General features: G+C 52.3%; 6 protein-coding genes across 6 annotated transcripts; 4 read left to right on the top strand and 2 right to left on the bottom strand.

The window, feature by feature from the left end:
• Window positions 1-680: 680 nt before the first annotated feature.
• Window positions 681-3202, top strand: N7539_000837 (ESCRT-0 subunit protein HSE1; the record flags this gene model as incomplete). The annotated part of the gene is made up of 8 exons (XM_056930441.1): window positions 681-720; window positions 884-933; window positions 1017-1051; window positions 1127-1202; window positions 1279-1377; window positions 1446-1566; window positions 1630-2265; window positions 2316-3202. The coding sequence occupies 8 exons, from the start codon at window positions 681-683 to the stop codon at window positions 3200-3202; spliced, it is 1944 nt and encodes a 647-aa protein (XP_056794734.1).
• An 890-nt stretch (window positions 3203-4092) lies between these two features.
• Window positions 4093-7781, top strand: pan2n2 (poly(A)-specific ribonuclease; the record flags this gene model as incomplete). The annotated part of the gene is made up of 3 exons (XM_056930440.1): window positions 4093-4221; window positions 4298-6714; window positions 6788-7781. The coding sequence occupies 3 exons, from the start codon at window positions 4093-4095 to the stop codon at window positions 7779-7781; spliced, it is 3540 nt and encodes a 1179-aa protein (XP_056794733.1).
• A 769-nt stretch (window positions 7782-8550) lies between these two features.
• N7539_000835 (putative translation elongation factor EF-1 subunit) lies at window positions 8551-11670 on the top strand (the record flags this gene model as incomplete). Its single annotated transcript, XM_056930439.1, has 5 exons — window positions 8551-8782; window positions 8953-9018; window positions 9281-10024; window positions 10076-10258; window positions 10328-11670. 5 exons carry the CDS (start codon window positions 8551-8553, stop codon window positions 11668-11670), a joined length of 2568 nt encoding a protein of 855 aa, XP_056794732.1.
• A 1143-nt stretch (window positions 11671-12813) lies between these two features.
• bipA (Hsp70 family ATPase KAR2) lies at window positions 12814-14971 on the top strand (the record flags this gene model as incomplete). Its single annotated transcript, XM_056930438.1, has 3 exons — window positions 12814-12995; window positions 13068-13232; window positions 13300-14971. 3 exons carry the CDS (start codon window positions 12814-12816, stop codon window positions 14969-14971), a joined length of 2019 nt encoding a protein of 672 aa, XP_056794731.1.
• A 468-nt stretch (window positions 14972-15439) lies between these two features.
• N7539_000833 (DUF967 domain protein) lies at window positions 15440-16149 on the bottom strand (the record flags this gene model as incomplete). The annotated part of the gene is made up of 2 exons (XM_056930437.1): window positions 15440-16009; window positions 16123-16149. 2 exons carry the CDS (start codon window positions 16147-16149, stop codon window positions 15440-15442), a joined length of 597 nt encoding a protein of 198 aa, XP_056794730.1.
• A 506-nt stretch (window positions 16150-16655) lies between these two features.
• N7539_000832 (uncharacterized protein) lies at window positions 16656-17975 on the bottom strand (the record flags this gene model as incomplete). Its single annotated transcript, XM_056930436.1, has 4 exons — window positions 16656-16928; window positions 17064-17277; window positions 17375-17661; window positions 17823-17975. 4 exons carry the CDS (start codon window positions 17973-17975, stop codon window positions 16656-16658), a joined length of 927 nt encoding a protein of 308 aa, XP_056794729.1.
• Window positions 17976-18833: the final 858 nt, after the last annotated feature.

The raw sequence follows: 18833 nt of genomic DNA, 5'->3' as shown, positions 1-18833 counted from the left end.
CTACTAACTAACATTGGCTTTGTCACAAAATAGCAGGAAGGTACCTACCCTAAGTGGCTCCAAACAGAGACTACTCCTCCTGCTAGGTGGTGATTGGAGAGTTCCGTGCGCACCGTACCCCAAATGCTGCGCAGGCACCGTCGTCATCGGTCTGCTGACTCAGGTCCGACAGGCGGACAGCTGAGAGGTAAGGTAATCACTGATCAAGCGCACTCCCAAGTAGGTAGCACTTCCCACGAGTTAGTAGCTCTTGCTGGACTCACTCAACCAACGCAACCTGGTACGATCATCTTGGAAGTCAGACTAAGCAGCCTTCCCAAGACTCAAAACTAACGACACCCCCTAAGGATCAGCGATTATCCACTTGACGAGCCACCCGCCCTCCGTCTCCCCCACGCTGTGTCGACTTTAAACTCCCCGCATTCCATCTTGCACCTGCGCCCCGTCAATTATCCTGGTCATTGCGACTATTTGACTTTCCGCTCCATAACTTGCTCTTGTGCGCTGCTGTGTGAAGTCACTCTCGGCATTTTTGTGATCTTGAATCTTCTCGTCGGCGATCAAATTCGACTTGTGTCGCCGAAATCGTTGGTGCCTGACGTGCTCCTCGGCCACGAGCTCCAGTGAAATCTGACGTGTTCCATCTTTCGTCTACAGCAGCTGCATTTGGACCCTTGAATATGTTTCGCGCTCCTCAAAATTCATTTGATGATGCCGTCGGTGAGTACTTCGCGTTCTTCAGCGAGTTATTTTTCTTGTGAGGGGACAGACTGGGGAATTGGCCTCGACCGCTGGACATCATTCCAGAAAGCTGCGGGCTCGCAGCGCGCAAGATGAAGTCATTCATTTCGCAATTGTCACTGACAGGTCGTCTCTCACACAGCCAAGGCGACGGACGAGAATCTCACCTCGGAGAATTGGGAGTACATTTTGGTACGTGCAGCGCAGCCGTCGCTACGACCACAAACCTCGGTTCGCTGGGAGAACTGAACTAACTGTCTATTGCTACGGTTCAGGATGTTTGCGACAAAGTAGGCGCGGAAGAGACTGGGTAGGTCAGCCTGTGTTGATACAAGCTCCATCTGCTGGCATTGTACCGCGGCGCTAATGACAACCTGGGTTATAGAGCGAAAGATGCCGTCGCAGCAATGATCAAGAGACTGGCGCATCGGAACGCCAATGTGCAACTTTACACTCTCGAGGTGAGTCGTAGCGGAGAAAGAATTGGCCGGGTGCAGTATCATTGGGCTGTCAGTCCTAACAAGTATCGTGATACAGCTCGCAAACTCGCTATCGCAAAACTGTGGCGCCAAAATCCATCGTGAGCTGGCCTCGAGAAGTTTCACTGATGCGCTTTTGCGCTTGGCAGCGGATCGCGTAAGTTGGAGGCCCCTCGACCCATCCCCCAGGCGAGTCGATCACTGATGGTCCGTTCATGAGCACAGAACACACACCAGCAGGTGAAATCAAAGATCTTGGAGAGGATGCAGGAATGGTCGGAAATGTTCTCTGCCGATCCCGATTTCGGGATCATGGAGCAGGCATACATGAAGCTGAAAACTCAAAGTAGGCTGTCCCTTCCAACGGCTGATAGCTGCCTCCGGCTTACCGCTGACTCGTTACGAACAGATCCCAATCTTCAACCTCCATCGAAACCGGTCAAGAGCGCGATGACCGACATTGACCGACAGAAGGAGGAGGAGGAATTGCAAATGGCACTGGCTTTGTCCATCAAGGAAAAATCGTCAGCGACATCGGCTCCATCTGCGTCCTCGTCGGCCGCGCCAAATACCTCCTCTTCCGCCGCCGCTCCGGCTGCTACAAATGTTGCAGAGGCTGCTGCTTCTCAGCCTGTGCCCTCAGGTACCTCTGCCGCCACCGTGTCGCGTGTAAGAGCGTTGTTCGACTTCCAGCCTTCCGAGCCAGGGGAGCTTCAGTTCCGAAAGGGTGACATCATCGCTGTTTTGGAGTCGGTCTACAAGGATTGGTGGAAGGGTTCTCTTCGTGGACAGACAGGCATCTTTCCTCTAAACTACGTGGAAAAGCTTCCTGATCCCACGGTGGATGAACTACAGCGCGAGGCCCACATGGAAGCTGAGGTGTTTGGTCAGATCAAGAACGTCGAGAAGCTTCTCACGCTGTTGAGCACCCGCAGCTCTGATCTGAACGTCCAGGAGAATGAAGAGATCACTACTCTCTACCACTCGACTTTGGCAATTCGACCTAAGCTGATTGAGCTTATTGGGAAGTATTCCCAGAAAAAAGGTTAGTGTCTTGTATCCAATGAACCGTCGTCGCTTTGCTAACAAACACAGATGAATTCACGCAATTGAACGAAAAATTCATCAAGGCCCGCCGCGACTATGAGTCTCTTCTCGAGGCCTCGATGGCTCATCCCCCGCAATCTCAGTACGGACGTCCTCCGCAACCATCATATGGCTATCCTGGCGCGGCTCCTGCTGGGTACCCGCAGGGTCCTCCTCCCCACGTAGGCCCTCAGCCGGATCAGCGTTACTTCACCCCTCGGCCTCAAGGTATGTATCGTTTCGAGTCCTTCCACAGAAATCATTCGTTGACAGAAGACCAAGACGCGCAAACCCCACAACCGCCTCCAAACGCGTATTACGGTGCCGAGCAATCGATCCCATACCGGCCTGCATCTCAGTCCCCCGACCCGCGTACCCAATTCCCTGGTGCTGCTCAGCCTGAGCCTTATCAACCAGTGCATCATCGCCCTCAGTCGACGTACGACTCCCCACAGGAACTTGGTACATCTATTTACGACTCGCCCGTTGAGCCAACGGCCGCTCATCAGCGTCCCTCCTTTTCAGGGCCAGGATCAGCTCCTCAAAATGCCCACCAACAGTTCCAGCAACCGCCACCGCCGCAAGAGCACAGTGCTCCGGCATATCCAACCGAGGACCTAGCAGCCTCGGCGCCTCCGCCAGGGATGAACTCGCAAACACAGCACCAGTACCCACCTCAACCACAGACTCACCCAGCTCCTTATCCGAATTCGCCATCGCACCAACAAGCAGTACCTTCTCACCAACCGCCCCCTATCCCTGGCTCCGCGGGTCAGCCCACACAGTATGCTGCGTTTAACCCAGCTGCTTCGGCGCCGCCGTCTGCAGAATATCAGGCTTACCAGCCATCGCAGCCTGGCGCGCCCGCGTCCAACCCCGCTTCGTTCTACCGTTAGATGCTCTTGAGCATGGGGTTGATTGTTGATATGCTCCTGGGACTGGTGGCGTTTATCCTGGATTCAATTCGAACTGAATCCATCGACCGCATGCTTTCAGCGCGTGACTGAGCCTAACCTTATTCCTTACCATTTCCTCTTCCCTGATATCCTTGCTTCCTCATCTTGTTGGTGATAATACGCAGTGTCAGTCTCTCTTTTGTCCATGTAGATACTTGTTGCGACTCAATCCTATTCTTTGATACCGAGAAGAAACGGCGCACTGGAGCCGCCCGCTGTCTCAAGCGTCATTGCTCTAATTGTGGCATTGGCGAGTACACATAAGCAAGCAATGAAAGTGTTTGGCGCGAGGGCCGATGTATATGTCTATCATAACGCTTTCTACTGTATGAAAGCTTTCGGCCACTTCAGGTCTTTAGATCTAGTGTACCATTTCACAAGCAGCATATCATTTGCATATTCGTAATCGGACCAGATACGACGCTTCACTCGGCGAGCTCAGGCACACATCACGTGATTACATCGCCGCCCTTTTGGGTCGCGGCGGTTGACAGGCGCATGATTAGCAGCGACGTCAGTTCCAGGCGGACAATTGTCTTTGGCCTTCACTCGAGGGGATTCGAACTTGACGCACGCGCTTGCGAAGCTTACTTGCTCGATTATCATATCTCCAGCTCGCTCCCCTCGCCGACTGTCTGATCCCGAAGGGCTCTGATAGCTTCCCCGCAATCACGCCCCGTCCCCTCCTAGACGATGATCGGACTCGGTCTTTCCTGATCTGGGACAAGGTCACAGATCCCAACACGGAAGACGCTTGGTAGGCGACGTGACTTGTATTCGCTCAGAGCAGTAGGCTGGGCGGTTTCGCCCGGATTCGCCCCACTGTCACAATGGAGGCAGATTGGGATGAATTGTCGCGCATCCCAGTGCCGCCACCGAGTGCGCATGGGCTGCCGACGATAGCGACAACGGTCGCCTTTGACGATATGATGGAGCTGCTTTGGACAGGAAACGAATATGTGAGTCGTGCACGTCTTGCGAGGTCAAATTTAGAGGACGAGCAGGCTAAGATCTATCTCTACCGCGTCCTGCCAGGGCCGAGTCTCGTCATTTTATGGACCGGACTTGCAACGCTATACCTCCGTTCGAGCTCATCCTGTCTCCGACGGCGGGGTACGACAAATCATCTTTCATCAACGTGGTGTGCTTTCTCTATCATCGAAGAGCGTGCATATGATTACGCGACGTGGTTTGACACAATGGCACGTCACGCACGAGGACATGACCGATCTCCGATGCATGAGTTTTACGGCGCAGACAAATCGGATCCTGGTGGCGGGCTGTCAGCGGGCGATGTTCACCATCGACATCGATAAAGGGGCTATCGTCGACAAGTTGCATACCGACTCAAACTACACACTCATGAAGAAAAGTCGATATCTCTGCGCCGCAACGGATAATGGCTCTGTGAACGCGCTGAGTCTGGCTGATTTCAAGGTTGTCAAATCATGGAAAGCACATGGAACTGCTGTCAATGATATGGATGCGCGGAATGATCTACTTGTGACTTGTGGATTCTCAGTTCGTCACCTCGGAGCCCCGATTGTCGACCCACTGGCCAATGTTTACGATTTGAAGACATTGTCGCCGCTTCCACCCATTCCCTTCCATGCGGGTGCGGCATATGTGCGAATGCATCCGAAACTGCACACGACAAGTTTTGTGGCATCCCAGACGGGCCAGCTCCAGGTTGTGGACTTGATGAATCCGAACTCGATCAATCTGAGACAGGCGAATGTTGCTTTCATGCTCGGGTTTGATGTCTCTCCGTCCGGAGAAGCTCTGGCCATCAACGATGCAGAATGCGCCATCCATCTATGGGGTTCCCCAAACAAGGTTCACTTCAACGAGATGAGTAAAGAAATCGAATTCGCCGATGTCTCTCCACGACACCCTCCAGTCGATTGGTCTCCTGAAACCCCACTGAACATGGTTGGAATGCCATACTATCATGAACGACTCTTTTCCGCTTGGCCCAGTCATTTGCTGTTCGAAGTAGGCACGCCGCCACCTCCAGTGGACCAGTCGCTCCTTCCATATTTACGACCCGCTGAGGTCGGACACGGTGCACCTAATCCTCGAAAGGCTCGTCGGTACCAGGCCGACAGCACGCGCTCCCTCGTCGCAGCTGAATCTGCTCTCATTGCTCCCAAGTTCCTGAGTGAAAAGGCTCGGGATCAAAGCAAATCCGACCTCAAGGGCTCGGTGAGCGAAGCAACGAAAGCATTGGCGGCCGCTAAAATGAATGGCGAGGGTGAGGACGATCCTCTTCTCAAGTACAGCAATGTAGAGATCAAGTACAGTCGCTTCGGTGTTGACGACTTCGACTTCCGCTACTACAATCAGACCACATTCTCGGGTCTAGAAACTCACATAGCTAACTCCTTTACCAACTCCCTCCTTCAACTCCTCAAATTCATCCCTCTCTTCCGCAACCTTGCTCTGAATCATGCCGCTGGAAGCTGTATCTTTGAGCACTGTCTTCTCTGTGAACTAGGTTACCTCTTTGATATGCTGGAGAAGGCAAATGGGCAAAACTGCCAGGCGACCAATTTGTTGAAGACGTTCAGCAGCTTCCGGGAGGCATCCAACTTGGGCCTTTTGGAAGAGAACTTGACCAACAAATCTCTTTCGACGGCCATTCAAGCCGTGAATCGGTTTTTTTTGACGCAGGTTTCCCACGATTTTCGCACAGTCCAGCCTAAGGGTGAAGATTTAGACCAGCGCCTGGCTACGATCGCTTCAGAGTCCATTCGATGCATGTTTTGCCAAAATGAGACTGTTCGTCCGGGCAATTCACTTGCCAACGAGCTCTTGTACCCAACTTCGGACATCAAGCATGCGCGACGCAACCCAGCTTTCCGATTCTCCAGCATCCTGCGAGCAAGTATAGAGCGCGAGACTCAGAATCGAGGCTGGTGCAATTACTGTCGTCGGTATCAGCAAGTCATGATCAGGAAAACCGTCCACCGGATGCCTCTGATTCTCATCTTGAATACCGCCCTTACCAACCCCGCTTGTCGCCGTCTTTGGTCGATTCCCGGGTGGCTGCCCGACGCGGTTGGTGTGTCTATTGACAACGGCCAAGTGATGTGTTTCGAAGGCGACGAGCTTCGTGCACGTGAGCAGAGCAACACACCAGGTTTGGTCATTTACGACTTAGTAGGTCTCGTGGCTGAGATCGACATTCCAGAGCATCAAAAAGCACATTTGGTCTCATTCATCAATGTGTCAATCTCTGAACCAGAGTCTCAGGCGTCCGAGGACAAGTGGCACCTTTTCAATGATTTCTTGGTTACTGAGGTGGATCGGGATGAGGCTCTTCGATTCACGCAACCTTGGAAGCAGCCTTGTGTGTTGGCATTCCAGGTGCGAGGCGCGCGGCACGGCGTTGATGACTCTTGGAAGAGTTCTCTCGATACCACTCTGCTATTCCGCGAGTGGTCGCTAAAGTAAGTTTTCCACTCATCGTTGTCTTAAAAGACCTCCTTTTTTGTATTCCAATACATACTAACGGACATTCAGTGGCGGACAACAAGTCGAGTCATGTCGTACCTTGACCGAAGACGAAAAGCCCACAGCTGGCACTCCGGTCGCACTTGATACCGAGTTTGTCGATCTCGAAAAGGCCGAGATTGACGTGAAGGCAGATGGATCTCAAGAAATTGTGCGACCCAACAAGAGTGGTCTAGCGCGAGTCTCAGTCTTACGAGCCTCGGGTGAAGACGAGGGCGTGCCTTTCATCGACGACTATATCACTATTCGTGAACAGATTGTCGACTACGTAACACAATACTCCGGAATCAAACCGGGCGACCTTGACCCTCGGGAGAGCAACCACAACCTTGTCCCCTTGAAGGTCGCATACAAAAAGCTCTGGCTGTTGCTCAATCTTGGGTGTGTCTTTGTCGGCCACGGCCTTGCTTCAGACTTTCGAAAGATCAACATTCAAGTCCCCAAATCGCAGACTGTGGATACGCAGTATCTTTTCTTCCACCCAGGCAAGAATCGCCGTTTGAGTCTTCGGTACCTGGCCTGGGCTGTCTTCAAAGAGTATATCCAGGAGGAGCCAACCTCCGAAGTCATCCACGGCCACGACTCCATAGAAGACGCCCGCATGGCCATGCGCCTCTGGAAGAAATTCCAAGAATATCAAGATGCGGGGATCGTCGCTCTCATGCTGGAAGAGATCTTCCGCGAGGGTTCAAAGCATGGCTTCCGGCCACCACCGAAGAATGGTGGTCTTAGCTCAGCTGCTGTGCTCTCACGCCCGGGCACGGCCGTTCCGCTGGCTAGCCCAAACGGTCGTAGCACCCCTGCTGTCGATACGGGGGTCGTACCGACTCCCGCTGCATCTGTCACTTCACCCATGCCTGCATCCGCTGTCCTTTCCGGTCCTCCGAGTGCCCCGACGACGCCTCGTCAGGCCTTTCGGCGTTCCATCGCGCTCACCCCTAGCAACGGAAGCTTCACGGGTCCCGGCGCGGGCGACTTCTTCAGTGGCAGCCCGTTGCGGTGAACGGCGAATCCTCTTGACGGCGAGTATAAGAGTAGCTGTTGATTTGCTGTGTCCTCTTTTACCAGCGGGTACTGTGATGATGTGTTGCGTGAACTGGAGCAGATTGCTCCGAGATAAAATTACGTGCATCGGGTGGTCTGAATTGCCGTAGTAAAAGTTACAAAAAACTACAATGCATACATTCCAAATCGTCCTTCAAAATATCTGATCATAGTCACGGACCAGGTCCAATTGTTGAAGTCCAACACTAATTACCATGTATGAAGAGGAAGGACTTTGTACGTTACCATGCTGCTAGGTCTCAGTTGTCATTCCCATAGGTCAGCAATTGGCAGAAAGACCCAAGAGGCTCTAACGAATCTACGAATTGCGACGGGCCGGAATCTGGAATCTAGTGGCACGCTTTATCCAGGGACCGCGATTGATTGTGGTGGAGAATGACGTGGGCAGAATCGGTCCGATCCAGCAACACACCAGATCCCAGATCCAAGATCCCTCTGCCTAGCTATTTGATCTCTCATCACATCAACTCTGCACAAGACAGAAGAAGTCTACACGAACTTCCGTCTACGATCTATCAAAAGGAGGCTATATCAAAAACGGGACTCGACACACGTTTTTGCCCCGCCATCGCTTTACCTTCCCCTCGTCACGCTTGAAAAGTTGACCCCTCTACCCCCCAAACTTTCTGCTCTTCCGCGGCCGAGATTCGACTCACCTCCCTCACACTTCTCTCAAGCCCTCTCTTTCCCCCTAGTCAACCTTCATTATGTCGAGACACCGCGTCAAGGCAGTCGGCTATGACGATGACGACTTTGAGGATGATGACGGATATGTTTCACCTGATCCTGAGGAGCAGGAGTTCTTACAGCAGTGCACAGCTTCTGTGCAAGCGGAACTTCGTGCGGGGCAACCTGCGGTGACGGCTACGACCCAGGAAATCCATGATGCACTTTGGCATTATTATAATGATATTGAGAAATCAGTCAATTACTTGAGAGGTATGTATCTCATCTGAAGAAATAGCAAATCGGTGTGTGTTCGTCGATTTGGGTGCTGTGGGTGTGGTTTGTTTGGAGGATGTGTGCGCGTTTGTGTGTGTTTGCAGCTTGGTGGTTAGGTGCTTTGATTGTGTTGGTGGTGAGCTAATTCAACGATTTCATGGGATTAGGCAAGAAGGAAAAGGAGCTGAAGAAGACGCAAGCTCCAGCTGCGCAGAAGAACAAGGGTCAGATGGGTAAGTTTCTATTTGGGGTTCTTTGACTCGGCGGGCGATGAGGTTTGGCTGGGCTTGGGACTGTCATGAATGTTTTTCGGGCCTTTGGGTCAGTTTGGAGTGTCTCGCTGTCGCGGTTTGCTTGTTAAGACGACCTTGACCTGCCAAGTTTATTTGCAAGGTATGTGGCTCTTCTTTCTGCCTCCGTCCAGGGCACTTCACCATGATTTGGCTAGGATTCCAAGACTGACAGTGCCTGAAAGTTTGGACGTTGTTCTAACAGGTCTGCTAGTGCCAGGATTCCCCGCGCCGATACCCGATGACTCGAATATCTCGGTCACTGAATTCTTTCGCGACTGCCCTTGGTTGAATGTCCCTGCACACCGCAAGGCTGATATCCTGATTCAACCACTTTATCCACGGCTTGGACTCTTGGGCGGTGCACCAGAAGCGGGTGGTAAAATGTCAAAGCTTGCTGCTCTAGCAGCAGCAAGGAAGAAGAAAGAGAGCGAAAAGTCGACGGGGATACCAGAAACTCCATCCACACCCAGGCCTTCAGAGCGTGCAGAAGGTCAGACGCCCAAGCCGAGTGACACGCCTTTGTCTCTCAGTGAGAGACTGGCGGCTAGCAAGCTGTCCAAGACTTCGGAATCAAGTGGTGGGCTCCGGCGGCTTGGCAAAGCCTGTACGTCTACATCTTCGCCAGCAAGACGGCCATCCGCACCGGTGCCCAGCAAGTCTCCCGTGCATGCTGAGCCTGAACGAGATTCTGAGCCAGCGGAGCAGAAAGCAGCGGAAGCTGCGCCTGAACCTGAACAGGTAGTGCCCAGCATTCGGGCCCCTCCATCTACTTTTGCCAGTGTCATTCTTGGTAGCACTGCCGGACCAACAGTTGCTGAGCCCAGCCATGTCAAATCAACCAATGTGGACATTCTTGAAATCTACGGCCAACAACATGCTGAACCTTTTGACTTCACAGGTCCCAGCCCAGACGATGTGGTGATGAATGCACAGAGCACAGCAAAAGGTTTGGCGATCCGCAGAAAGGAGTAATGGCCACTCGCCTAATGCAATCTAGGTTTCAAAGCCAAGCCTAGCACTTCTAAGACAGCGGGCGGCCAAAAAGGGCAGGCTGACATCGCCGGCGGTATGAAGGACCTTTCCGTTGAAGAAAAGGTCACGGTCAAGAGCAAGAATCTCGACGTCTTGGCGGAGTATGGCAAGTCGACCCGCAAGAAGTCAGCTAACTTTGTGGTGATCGGTGAGTGGCTCATTTAGTTCGTCCGTGGATCGGAAGTGAGAGAGAGATGAGACGGCTGACAAGATCAAGGGCATGTCGATGCCGGTAAGAGTACGCTCATGGGTCGACTTCTGGCAGACCAGGGAGCTATCGACCGTCGTACTTTGGATAAGTACAAGATCGAGGCAGAGAAGATTGGGAAGGGATCTTTTGCTCTCGCCTGGGTTCTGGATCAGGGCTCTGAGGAACGTGCACGAGGTGTGACAATTGACATCGCGACAAACAAGTTCGAGACCGAGAACACTTCGTTCACCATTGTCGATGCCCCAGGTCACCGGGATTTCGTTCCCAACATGATCGCTGGTGCTAGTCAAGCGGACTTTGCTGTCCTAGTCATCGATTCGAGTGTTGGCAAGTTCGAGTCTGGCTTAAAGGGTCAAACCAAGGAGCATGCTCTTCTGGTCCGCAGCATGGGAGTCCAAAAGATCATCGTGGCTGTTAATAAGATGGACGCGGTACAGTGGGACATTGAGCGATTCCAGGAGATCGAGCAGCAAATCTCGGCGTTCTTGACCACTGCTGGATTTCAGCCCAAGAACATCTCCTTCGTGCCGTGTTCCGGAGTCCTTGGCGATAACATCACACGTAGGAGTGAGGATCCCAAGTCTGCCTGGTACCAAGGTCGCACACTGATTGAGGAGCTCGAAACCTCAGAGCGATTTACACATGCTCTTGACAAGCCACTCCGCATGACCATTGGCGATGTCTTCCGTGGCGGTGTTCAAACCCCCCTTTCAATCTCTGGTCGTCTTGATTCTGGCAGTCTGCAAATGGGTGACCAGATCTTGATCATGCCCAGCGGCGAATCTGCACTTGTTCGAAGCGTTGAAGTCGACGGTGAGCCTAGTGACTGGGCTGTTGCAGGCCAAAACGTGGTCCTGAATTTGGCCAACATTGACCCGATCCATCTGCGCTCAGGAGACGTGGTTTGTCGTGCATCAGCGCCCATCAAAACGACCACCACGTTCACGACCAAGGTTCTTGCCTTTGAACACTTGATGCCCATGCAGGTGGATGTTCACCGGGGTCGCTTACATGTACCTGGTCGCATCAGTAAGTTGGTCGCCTCGCTGGATAAGGCTTCGGGTGCGACACTCAAGAAGCGGCCTAAGGTTGTGGCGCCCGGGACCGTTGCACGGGTGGAGGTTGAGCTGGATCAGGCGGTACCTTTAGAGGCGCCCACTCGCGTTGTGCTACGTGCGGGGGGGGAATACAGTGGCCGCGGGTTTATTGGAATAAAGTTTCCATGCATGAAGCGCGCAATTTTGCATCAAAGACAGGGCGTCAAAACGTGTCGTTTTGTAGTTGGATCACTGTTTATACGTTCGAAATCTAGCATGCTCAACATGATGGAAAAGAGAAAGAGGCTATGATACCATGATCATGTGGCAATCTTGAGCCCAGGAACACACCATATCCATGACGCCGGCCTCGTACTTCAGCCGAGCCATGGACATACGGACTCCATTACCAGAATCCCAAGGGCTTTGAAGTCATAACTTGAAAGGGTTGTCCATTTCCAAATCATTGACATCCATGACTATTTGTCAAACTGCCAATAGCTGCTGGCCTGACAATCTACATCTTGCGGGGGTTCTCATCGTCAATTGGAGCCTCCTGCGGCTCTTTGCTGACCGAGTCTCCGCTCTGTGTAACCATATCCCCGCCTGTTTTCTCAACGAACTCATAATATGGAGGCATGTACTTCCAGTACCTGGCGCCGGTGTGAGCAAGGTCGTTCATAGAGTCCAAGTGATTGTTGCTTCATTGGATCTTCTGAGGTTTTGTTAAAGGTGGCCTCAATCTCGGTAGAACTGCACCAGGCCGTCTTTGCCACCATTCTATATTTCCGTATCCCACATTGAAGTACCCGTCCCCTGGAATTTGTTCCTTGTCCAGTTTGTTCAAGCCTGTCATGAAACGTGGCTTTCCCCTGACGAAACTAAATCAGCCTGAAGAAGTCATGCGAAACGTCTTGGGGTCAACCGCTTAGCTGTTTCTAGCAAGTTCGACAATGTTGGCACTTTGTGACTGGTCGGATGCTGTTTACTTCTTGGCTCGGAGAGTCCACAATGGTTTTCTTATTTGGGTTAGTGTGGAGTCTCGCACCGAAGGCGGTCAATGCAGGCGCCATAGCCGGCCTTGATGATCAGCTGACTCATCCTCATCTCCACCAATCAAAGCATGAGAAGTTACCTCTGGGAAAAGGCCAGCATGGCCGCTGGAACAAGCTGGTCCCTGGGGCTCCATACAAGAGGGCCTCGCATCTGCTTTCGCGAGTTTTCTTTTCCTCCATCCCTATCTCCTTCGGGTCCCTCCCGCCTACTGATATTCATTCTCGAGGGTTTCGACATAAAGTGCAACAACAAGAGTCATTCGTGTGACTCTACTTGCATCCGCCTCTTGAAGTTTCGATCGATTCGGCTTCTGTTGATTGATACTCTCTTCGTTGCAGAGCGTCAGACGTGACTGTTGTCTCGACTTAATTTGTTCTTCTCACTCACATCCCCTCCACCATGTCGCGACTCATGAGCCGCGCCGGTGCGTCCAAGGGCTTCACCTGGACCACCGTCTTTTACCTTCTCCTGGTGTTGATCGCCCCTCTGGCCTTGTTTGGCACCACTGCCCACGCCGAGGAGGAGAACTCCCCCGAGAACTATGGCACTGTTATCGGTATTGATTTGGGTACTACTTACAGGTTCGTGGCCATGGAGGAATCAACAACCATATGCTCAATGGTTCGGCCATGCTGACATCTTTCTTTTTCCAGCTGTGTTGGTGTGATGCAAAACGGCAAGGTTGAGATCCTCGCCAACGACCAAGGAAACCGTATCACTCCCTCTTACGTCGCCTTCACTGATGAGGAGCGCCTTGTTGGTGACGCCGCCAAGAACCAATACGCTGCCAACCCTCAGCGCACCATCTTCGATATCAAGTGAGTTTGCCTGCCATGTTGCCAAAAAGATTCCGGAGGCAATTGATACTAATCTTGCGTTTTCTAGGCGATTGATTGGTCGCAAGTTCGACGACAAGGACATCCAGAAGGACGCCAAGAACTTCCCCTTCAAGGTTGTCAACAAGGATGGCAAGCCTATGGTCAAGGTTGATGTGAACAAGACCGCCAAGACCTTCACTCCTGAGCAGATTTCCGCCATGATTCTGGAGAAGATGAAGGATGTCGCGGAGAGCTTCTTGGGCAAGTCCGTGACTCACGCCGTTGTGACTGTTCCCGCCTACTTCAACGACGCTCAGCGTCAGGCTACCAAGGACGCCGGTACTATCGCCGGTCTCAACGTCCTCCGTGTTGTTAACGAGCCCACCGCCGCCGCTATCGCCTACGGTCTGGACAAGACTGGTGACGAGCGCCAGGTCATTGTTTACGATCTCGGTGGTGGTACTTTCGATGTCTCTCTTCTGTCGATTGACAACGGCGTTTTCGAGGTCCTTGCTACCGCTGGTGACACTCACCTTGGTGGTGAGGACTTTGACCACCGTGTCATGGACTACTTCGTTAAGCTCTACAACAAGAAGAACGATGTCGATATCCGCAAGGATCTGAAGACCATGGGTAAGCTGAAGCGCGAGGTTGAGAAGGCCAAGCGTACTCTGTCTTCCCAGATGTCCACTCGTATTGAGATCGAGGCCTTCCACAACGGCAACGATTTCTCTGAGACTCTGACCCGCGCCAAGTTCGAGGAGCTCAACATGGATCTGTTTAAGAAGACCCTGAAGCCTGTCGAGCAGGTTCTCAAGGACGCCAAGGTGAAGAAGTCCGAGGTTGACGACATCGTTCTGGTTGGTGGTTCTACCCGTATTCCTAAGGTCCAGGCTCTTCTCGAGGAGTACTTCGGTGGCAAGAAGGCCAGCAAGGGTATCAACCCCGATGAGGCTGTCGCTTTCGGTGCCGCTGTTCAGGCTGGTGTTCTCGGTGGTGATGAGACCCTGTCCGAGGTCGTCCTTATGGACGTTAACCCCCTGACTCTGGGTATCGAGACCACTGGCGGTGTGATGACTAAGCTTATCCCCCGTAACTCCGTTATCCCTACCCGTAAGTCCCAGATCTTCTCGACTGCGGCTGATAACCAGCCCACCGTCCTGATCCAGGTCTTCGAGGGTGAGCGTTCCATGACCAAGGACAACAACCTGCTCGGCAAGTTCGAGTTGACTGGCATTCCTCCCGCACCCCGCGGTGTCCCCCAGATTGAGGTTGCTTTCGACCTCGATGCCAACGGTATCCTCAAGGTCTCGGCCAGTGACAAGGGCACTGGTAAGGCTGAGAGCATCACCATCACCAACGACAAGGGTCGTCTTTCCCAGGAGGAAATTGACCGCATGGTTGCCGAGGCCGAGGAGTTCGCCGAGGAGGACAAGGCGATGAAGGCCAAGATTGAGGCTCGCAACGGACTGGAGAACTACGCGTTCTCTCTCAAGGCCCAGGTCGGCGATGAGAAGGGTCTCGGTGGCCAGATCGACGAGGACGACAAGCAGACCATTCTGGACGCTGTCAAGGAGGCTCTCGACTGGCTCGAGGACAACGCCGCCACTGCCTCCGCCGAGGACTTTGAGGAGCAGAAGGAGCAGTTGTCCAGCGTGGCCTACCCCATCACCAGCAAGCTTTATGGCTCTGGTGCTCCCCCGGAGGACGAGGAGCCTATGGACCACGATGAATTGTAAAATTATTCTTTGAGGCATTACACCATGGAGTTTCTATTCATTTTTTTTTTCTCATTTTCCTTCTACACTGTTCTATCTTGATCTCCAACAGTCGAAACGCATGTTTGGGACTAGTGTATGCTTTTTTCCCTTTCCTTGTCTAGAAAAGATGCGCGTGTGGCGAACAGACACCGTCGCTCGAGTCTCGGGTGGATCCGATTCTAAATATTATGATACCTTGGCATACTCTACTACGCTTGAGTCTTTCGTCCTTGAAGAGTACGCTTGAGATCCTGTAGTGATCTATGTAATTGTCGCAAGGCTGGGCTCACCAGCAGGATGGTTTCACAGAGTCCATGAGATCGCTAGAAGTCTACTCGACATTTGATGAGTTTGCAAATGTATATTGACCACGATTCACATGGATGCACTTATCTCAAAAGCACCAACAACTCAAATACAACCCGATCCGATCAAGAATGACCTGACTCAATAACCCTCAGCGACCAACTCCTTAATAGTCTCTGCCACCACTGCATGATCATCCTCCTGCTTCAACCCACTAACCACCACAACCGCCACAATGCCCTCGACCCCCCGGACCCTGACCGGCCACCCACCCCCGTGAATCGCAAACTCGTCCGCCACCGCACCACCACACGAGCTACCCAGCGCATATTTCTTCACAAATGCCTTCTCAATCTCGTCCGCACTCACACTCGCGCTCGCATCCGCACCTCCCGCCGCCTTGAGACCGGAGACCATCTTCATCCGCATCGCCCAGCTTGACAGGCCCCAGCGCATGACCGTGTTGCGCTTGCGACGCACCCAGTTCTCGTTGTCCGGGATGGTGCCGGGCTCGGTGGCGCATTGGAAGAGGGTGTGCGGCGTGGAGGTGCCGGTCGCGAGGGAGATGTTGATGAGGGCGGGTTTGCGTTGGGAGGAAGGGAGGGAGAGGAGGCGAGTGCGGAGGGCGGTGCCCAGGGCCCAGGCGGTTGTTGTGGTGAAGGTTTGGAATTTGTAGGGGTCGGATTGTTCTTGGGTGGCGAGGGTTGTTGGCTTTGGATAGACGATAGGGAAGATGTTAGCTTTCGAGGTCGGAGGGTTGAGATGGTGATATCACTTAGTTAGGGGCCACGGAGTATAAAGATGCGACCAAGTGCTGTACATACGTCTGTGCTGGGTGCGGAGAGTGCCATCTTGACAAGATTTGGAGCTGAGATCGTCGACAAAAATGGATTTGATGGAAATGAAGAGATAATTGACGTTTGCTTGTATAGCGTGCGGAGGTTCGCTTCCAAGAAGAAGGGGAAGAAAAAGACAATTGACTTTGTGAGGCGAGGAGAAACGGCGTACAAGTTTATACTTTCTGTCGCTGGAGACGTTCGTCTGGATCTGGATGTGCTTGTCCACCGGTGACGTTTCCGAAAAAAGGGTGGACCTTCCCTGGGTTGATGTGGGTGGAGCAGAGCGGGAGTCGCATTGATCGGTGATGGGCTGTAGGTATTTTGAGCCCTTGGAGGGTGACAACTACATGATGCTGGCGATGTGGAGATGATCGAAGTGGATTCGTTGGTTGCTCTCAAAGTCAAGGATTCAAGCCGTCGACATTCAAAAGGAGACAGAAGGATAGAACGAAAGCTAGTGTTTTAAGACTCTGTGATTGAATGAATAACTTCAATCGCATTTTAGATAGTTGCGTGTCTCATCGGATATCATCTCTCAAAACCACCCGAGGAATCGAATACGATTTAGTGTGCTCTCGACCCGACTGATGAGAGCTCATATCGCCAGATGCAGACTCGATATCCTCGATTTCTTCGGCATTCCGTCGAGCAGAGCGAGCCGCACGGGGAGTGGCCAACAAAACATGGCCACTGGCCTGTTTGCGCAGCCAGTAGGCGCGCAGTCGGTCCAGTGCGGTCTTGAAGTCGTCTAGGATGACGGTATCGCAAAGACACTTGAAAATGAATGACAACTGGAAAAGAAGAATCAGTGAATGAGTTCAATATAGATTTCGCCAATCTTTCTTTCGGTTCGTGGAAATTGAGCTCGCACAGGTGCTTGGCCAATACCGAACATTGGAAACAAGCCAATTGGGGATGGTACATACCTTCCAAAAGGGCTCTATACCCTGAGGCAATGAGTTGCTAAAGACATCAAGAACGCTGCATGTATCGACCACGATGAATGCGATAGACAGACACATGGACGCCAACATGATGCCAAACCGCGGGCTGATAACGACCAGTTCTGAAAGACCAAAGCCATATTCGCGCTTGATCGTCCAGAATAGGGAAATGGTAGTGAAGACCCACCATGGATCTCTGGTGAAAAAGAATCATCAGTCAGCAACGCAAGCACCTCCAACCAAAAACGTGATGAAAGGGAAGAGCCGCAGCTTTTCACGGTGACTTTCCTTACCTGAAAATTGGCTCGAGCGGCCGAGTTGTATGGAAGATATTGTTGATATTATTGAAGTACGTAAAGTTCGCATAAATCTCGACGATCCAGTACGGCCACGAAAGAACGACTGTGATAATATAAATCATGGAGACTCGTCGAGATAAAAACGGTCGGTTCTTCATCCAGGCAATAACATTGTGCAAGGCCCATGAGATGTTGAGTCCGACAGCGGTGACAGAGAGGTACCAGCCATATTTGGGTTCGTGAAGGAAGATGAAGGTACCATGTCCCATTGCAAGAAGTAACTAGAAGGAACGAATGAATCAGCTTGATGAAAACGTTGGCTTGACAACACATGCCTTAGCAGTGATCCTGAGACTGAGACTGAGGGTCTTTTTTTGCTTCCCCGTAGTGTATTGCAAGACGGAGGAATCGACGAAAGTGATCGACAAGTCGCAGAGCTTACCTCGGCGAGAATGAGCTTGTGGAGGAGAATGTGTTTCTTCATGTTTGCCAAAGTAACGGCTGCCATGATGAGCAAACTGCCGATCATCAATCCCTGGCCCCACGCTTCGAGGACTAGACCATCCCCAGTAGGCCGTCCGGTATGATCAGACATGACTACTGCTGTGTCATGGCCTTTTTTGAGAAAGAGGTCGGAGATTGACGAGAGACAGCAGCGCGGAAGAGAGGTCTATAGGGCCAAATTCACAGCGATCAACAGGAGTCAAGCTGTCAAAGGTCACAAAAGCAAAAAAAGGAAGGAAAAGAAAGGAGAAGAAAGGCAAGACGGACGAGCTCAATGTCAACTAGCCCTCTGAGGGCTGGCCACGAGGGTATAGACTCTGGTCGTCGCATCAAGCGGGATCACACGTCTTAAAAAGTTTGATCGAGAGACCTTTGAAAAGCCCAAGGAGTGTAGCACATGCATTGTGCCCAGGCATTCGAGCTCGAGATTACTCAAAGTAGTCTGGTGTCCAGTCAAGTGGCCTTGTAAATGCAGCTCGAGCCGAACAGCTCAAAATTTGGTCTCTGGATTGGTGGGACGGTGGACCACGACCCCAGGAAAGAAACCTTTCTCTGTTTTCACCATGGCGCTGGGAATAGACAGAGGTCCGTGTGGAGTAGAACAACGAGGGATTTCTCATGCCGTAGCTGGGGAGGTCCTTTGTGATATCCAATGTCCTAACCACGGGCGCAGGGATTCTGCATCATTCGATGACCATTCGTCATCACGTACCATGCTCATTGTTGATTGCGCTGATGTGCTCATCAGACTGTTGTCGTCATGATTATTTCGTCTAAGCGAGAGATTTTGTGCAAGGGACTTTGAACAAGTACTTCCTCTTACGTGTGTCAAAAACGTCTGTCATGGAGAGAAACCCAGCCCTGGCCAAGGAGCCTCGACAATCTCTGGAACTCTGGGGCTCCACCAGAGCACGCCCCGGAAATTATACTTCGGTCGGGTCCGTAGACG

The sequence above is a fragment of the Penicillium diatomitis genome (assembly GCF_028827545.1).
Source record: "Penicillium diatomitis strain IBT 30728 chromosome Unknown utg000001l_segment0_segment0, whole genome shotgun sequence".
Lineage (NCBI taxonomy): Eukaryota > Fungi > Ascomycota > Eurotiomycetes > Eurotiales > Aspergillaceae > Penicillium > Penicillium diatomitis.
Note: the sequence above shows the minus strand (reverse complement) of the source record. Positions and strands in the feature narration are given on the sequence as shown.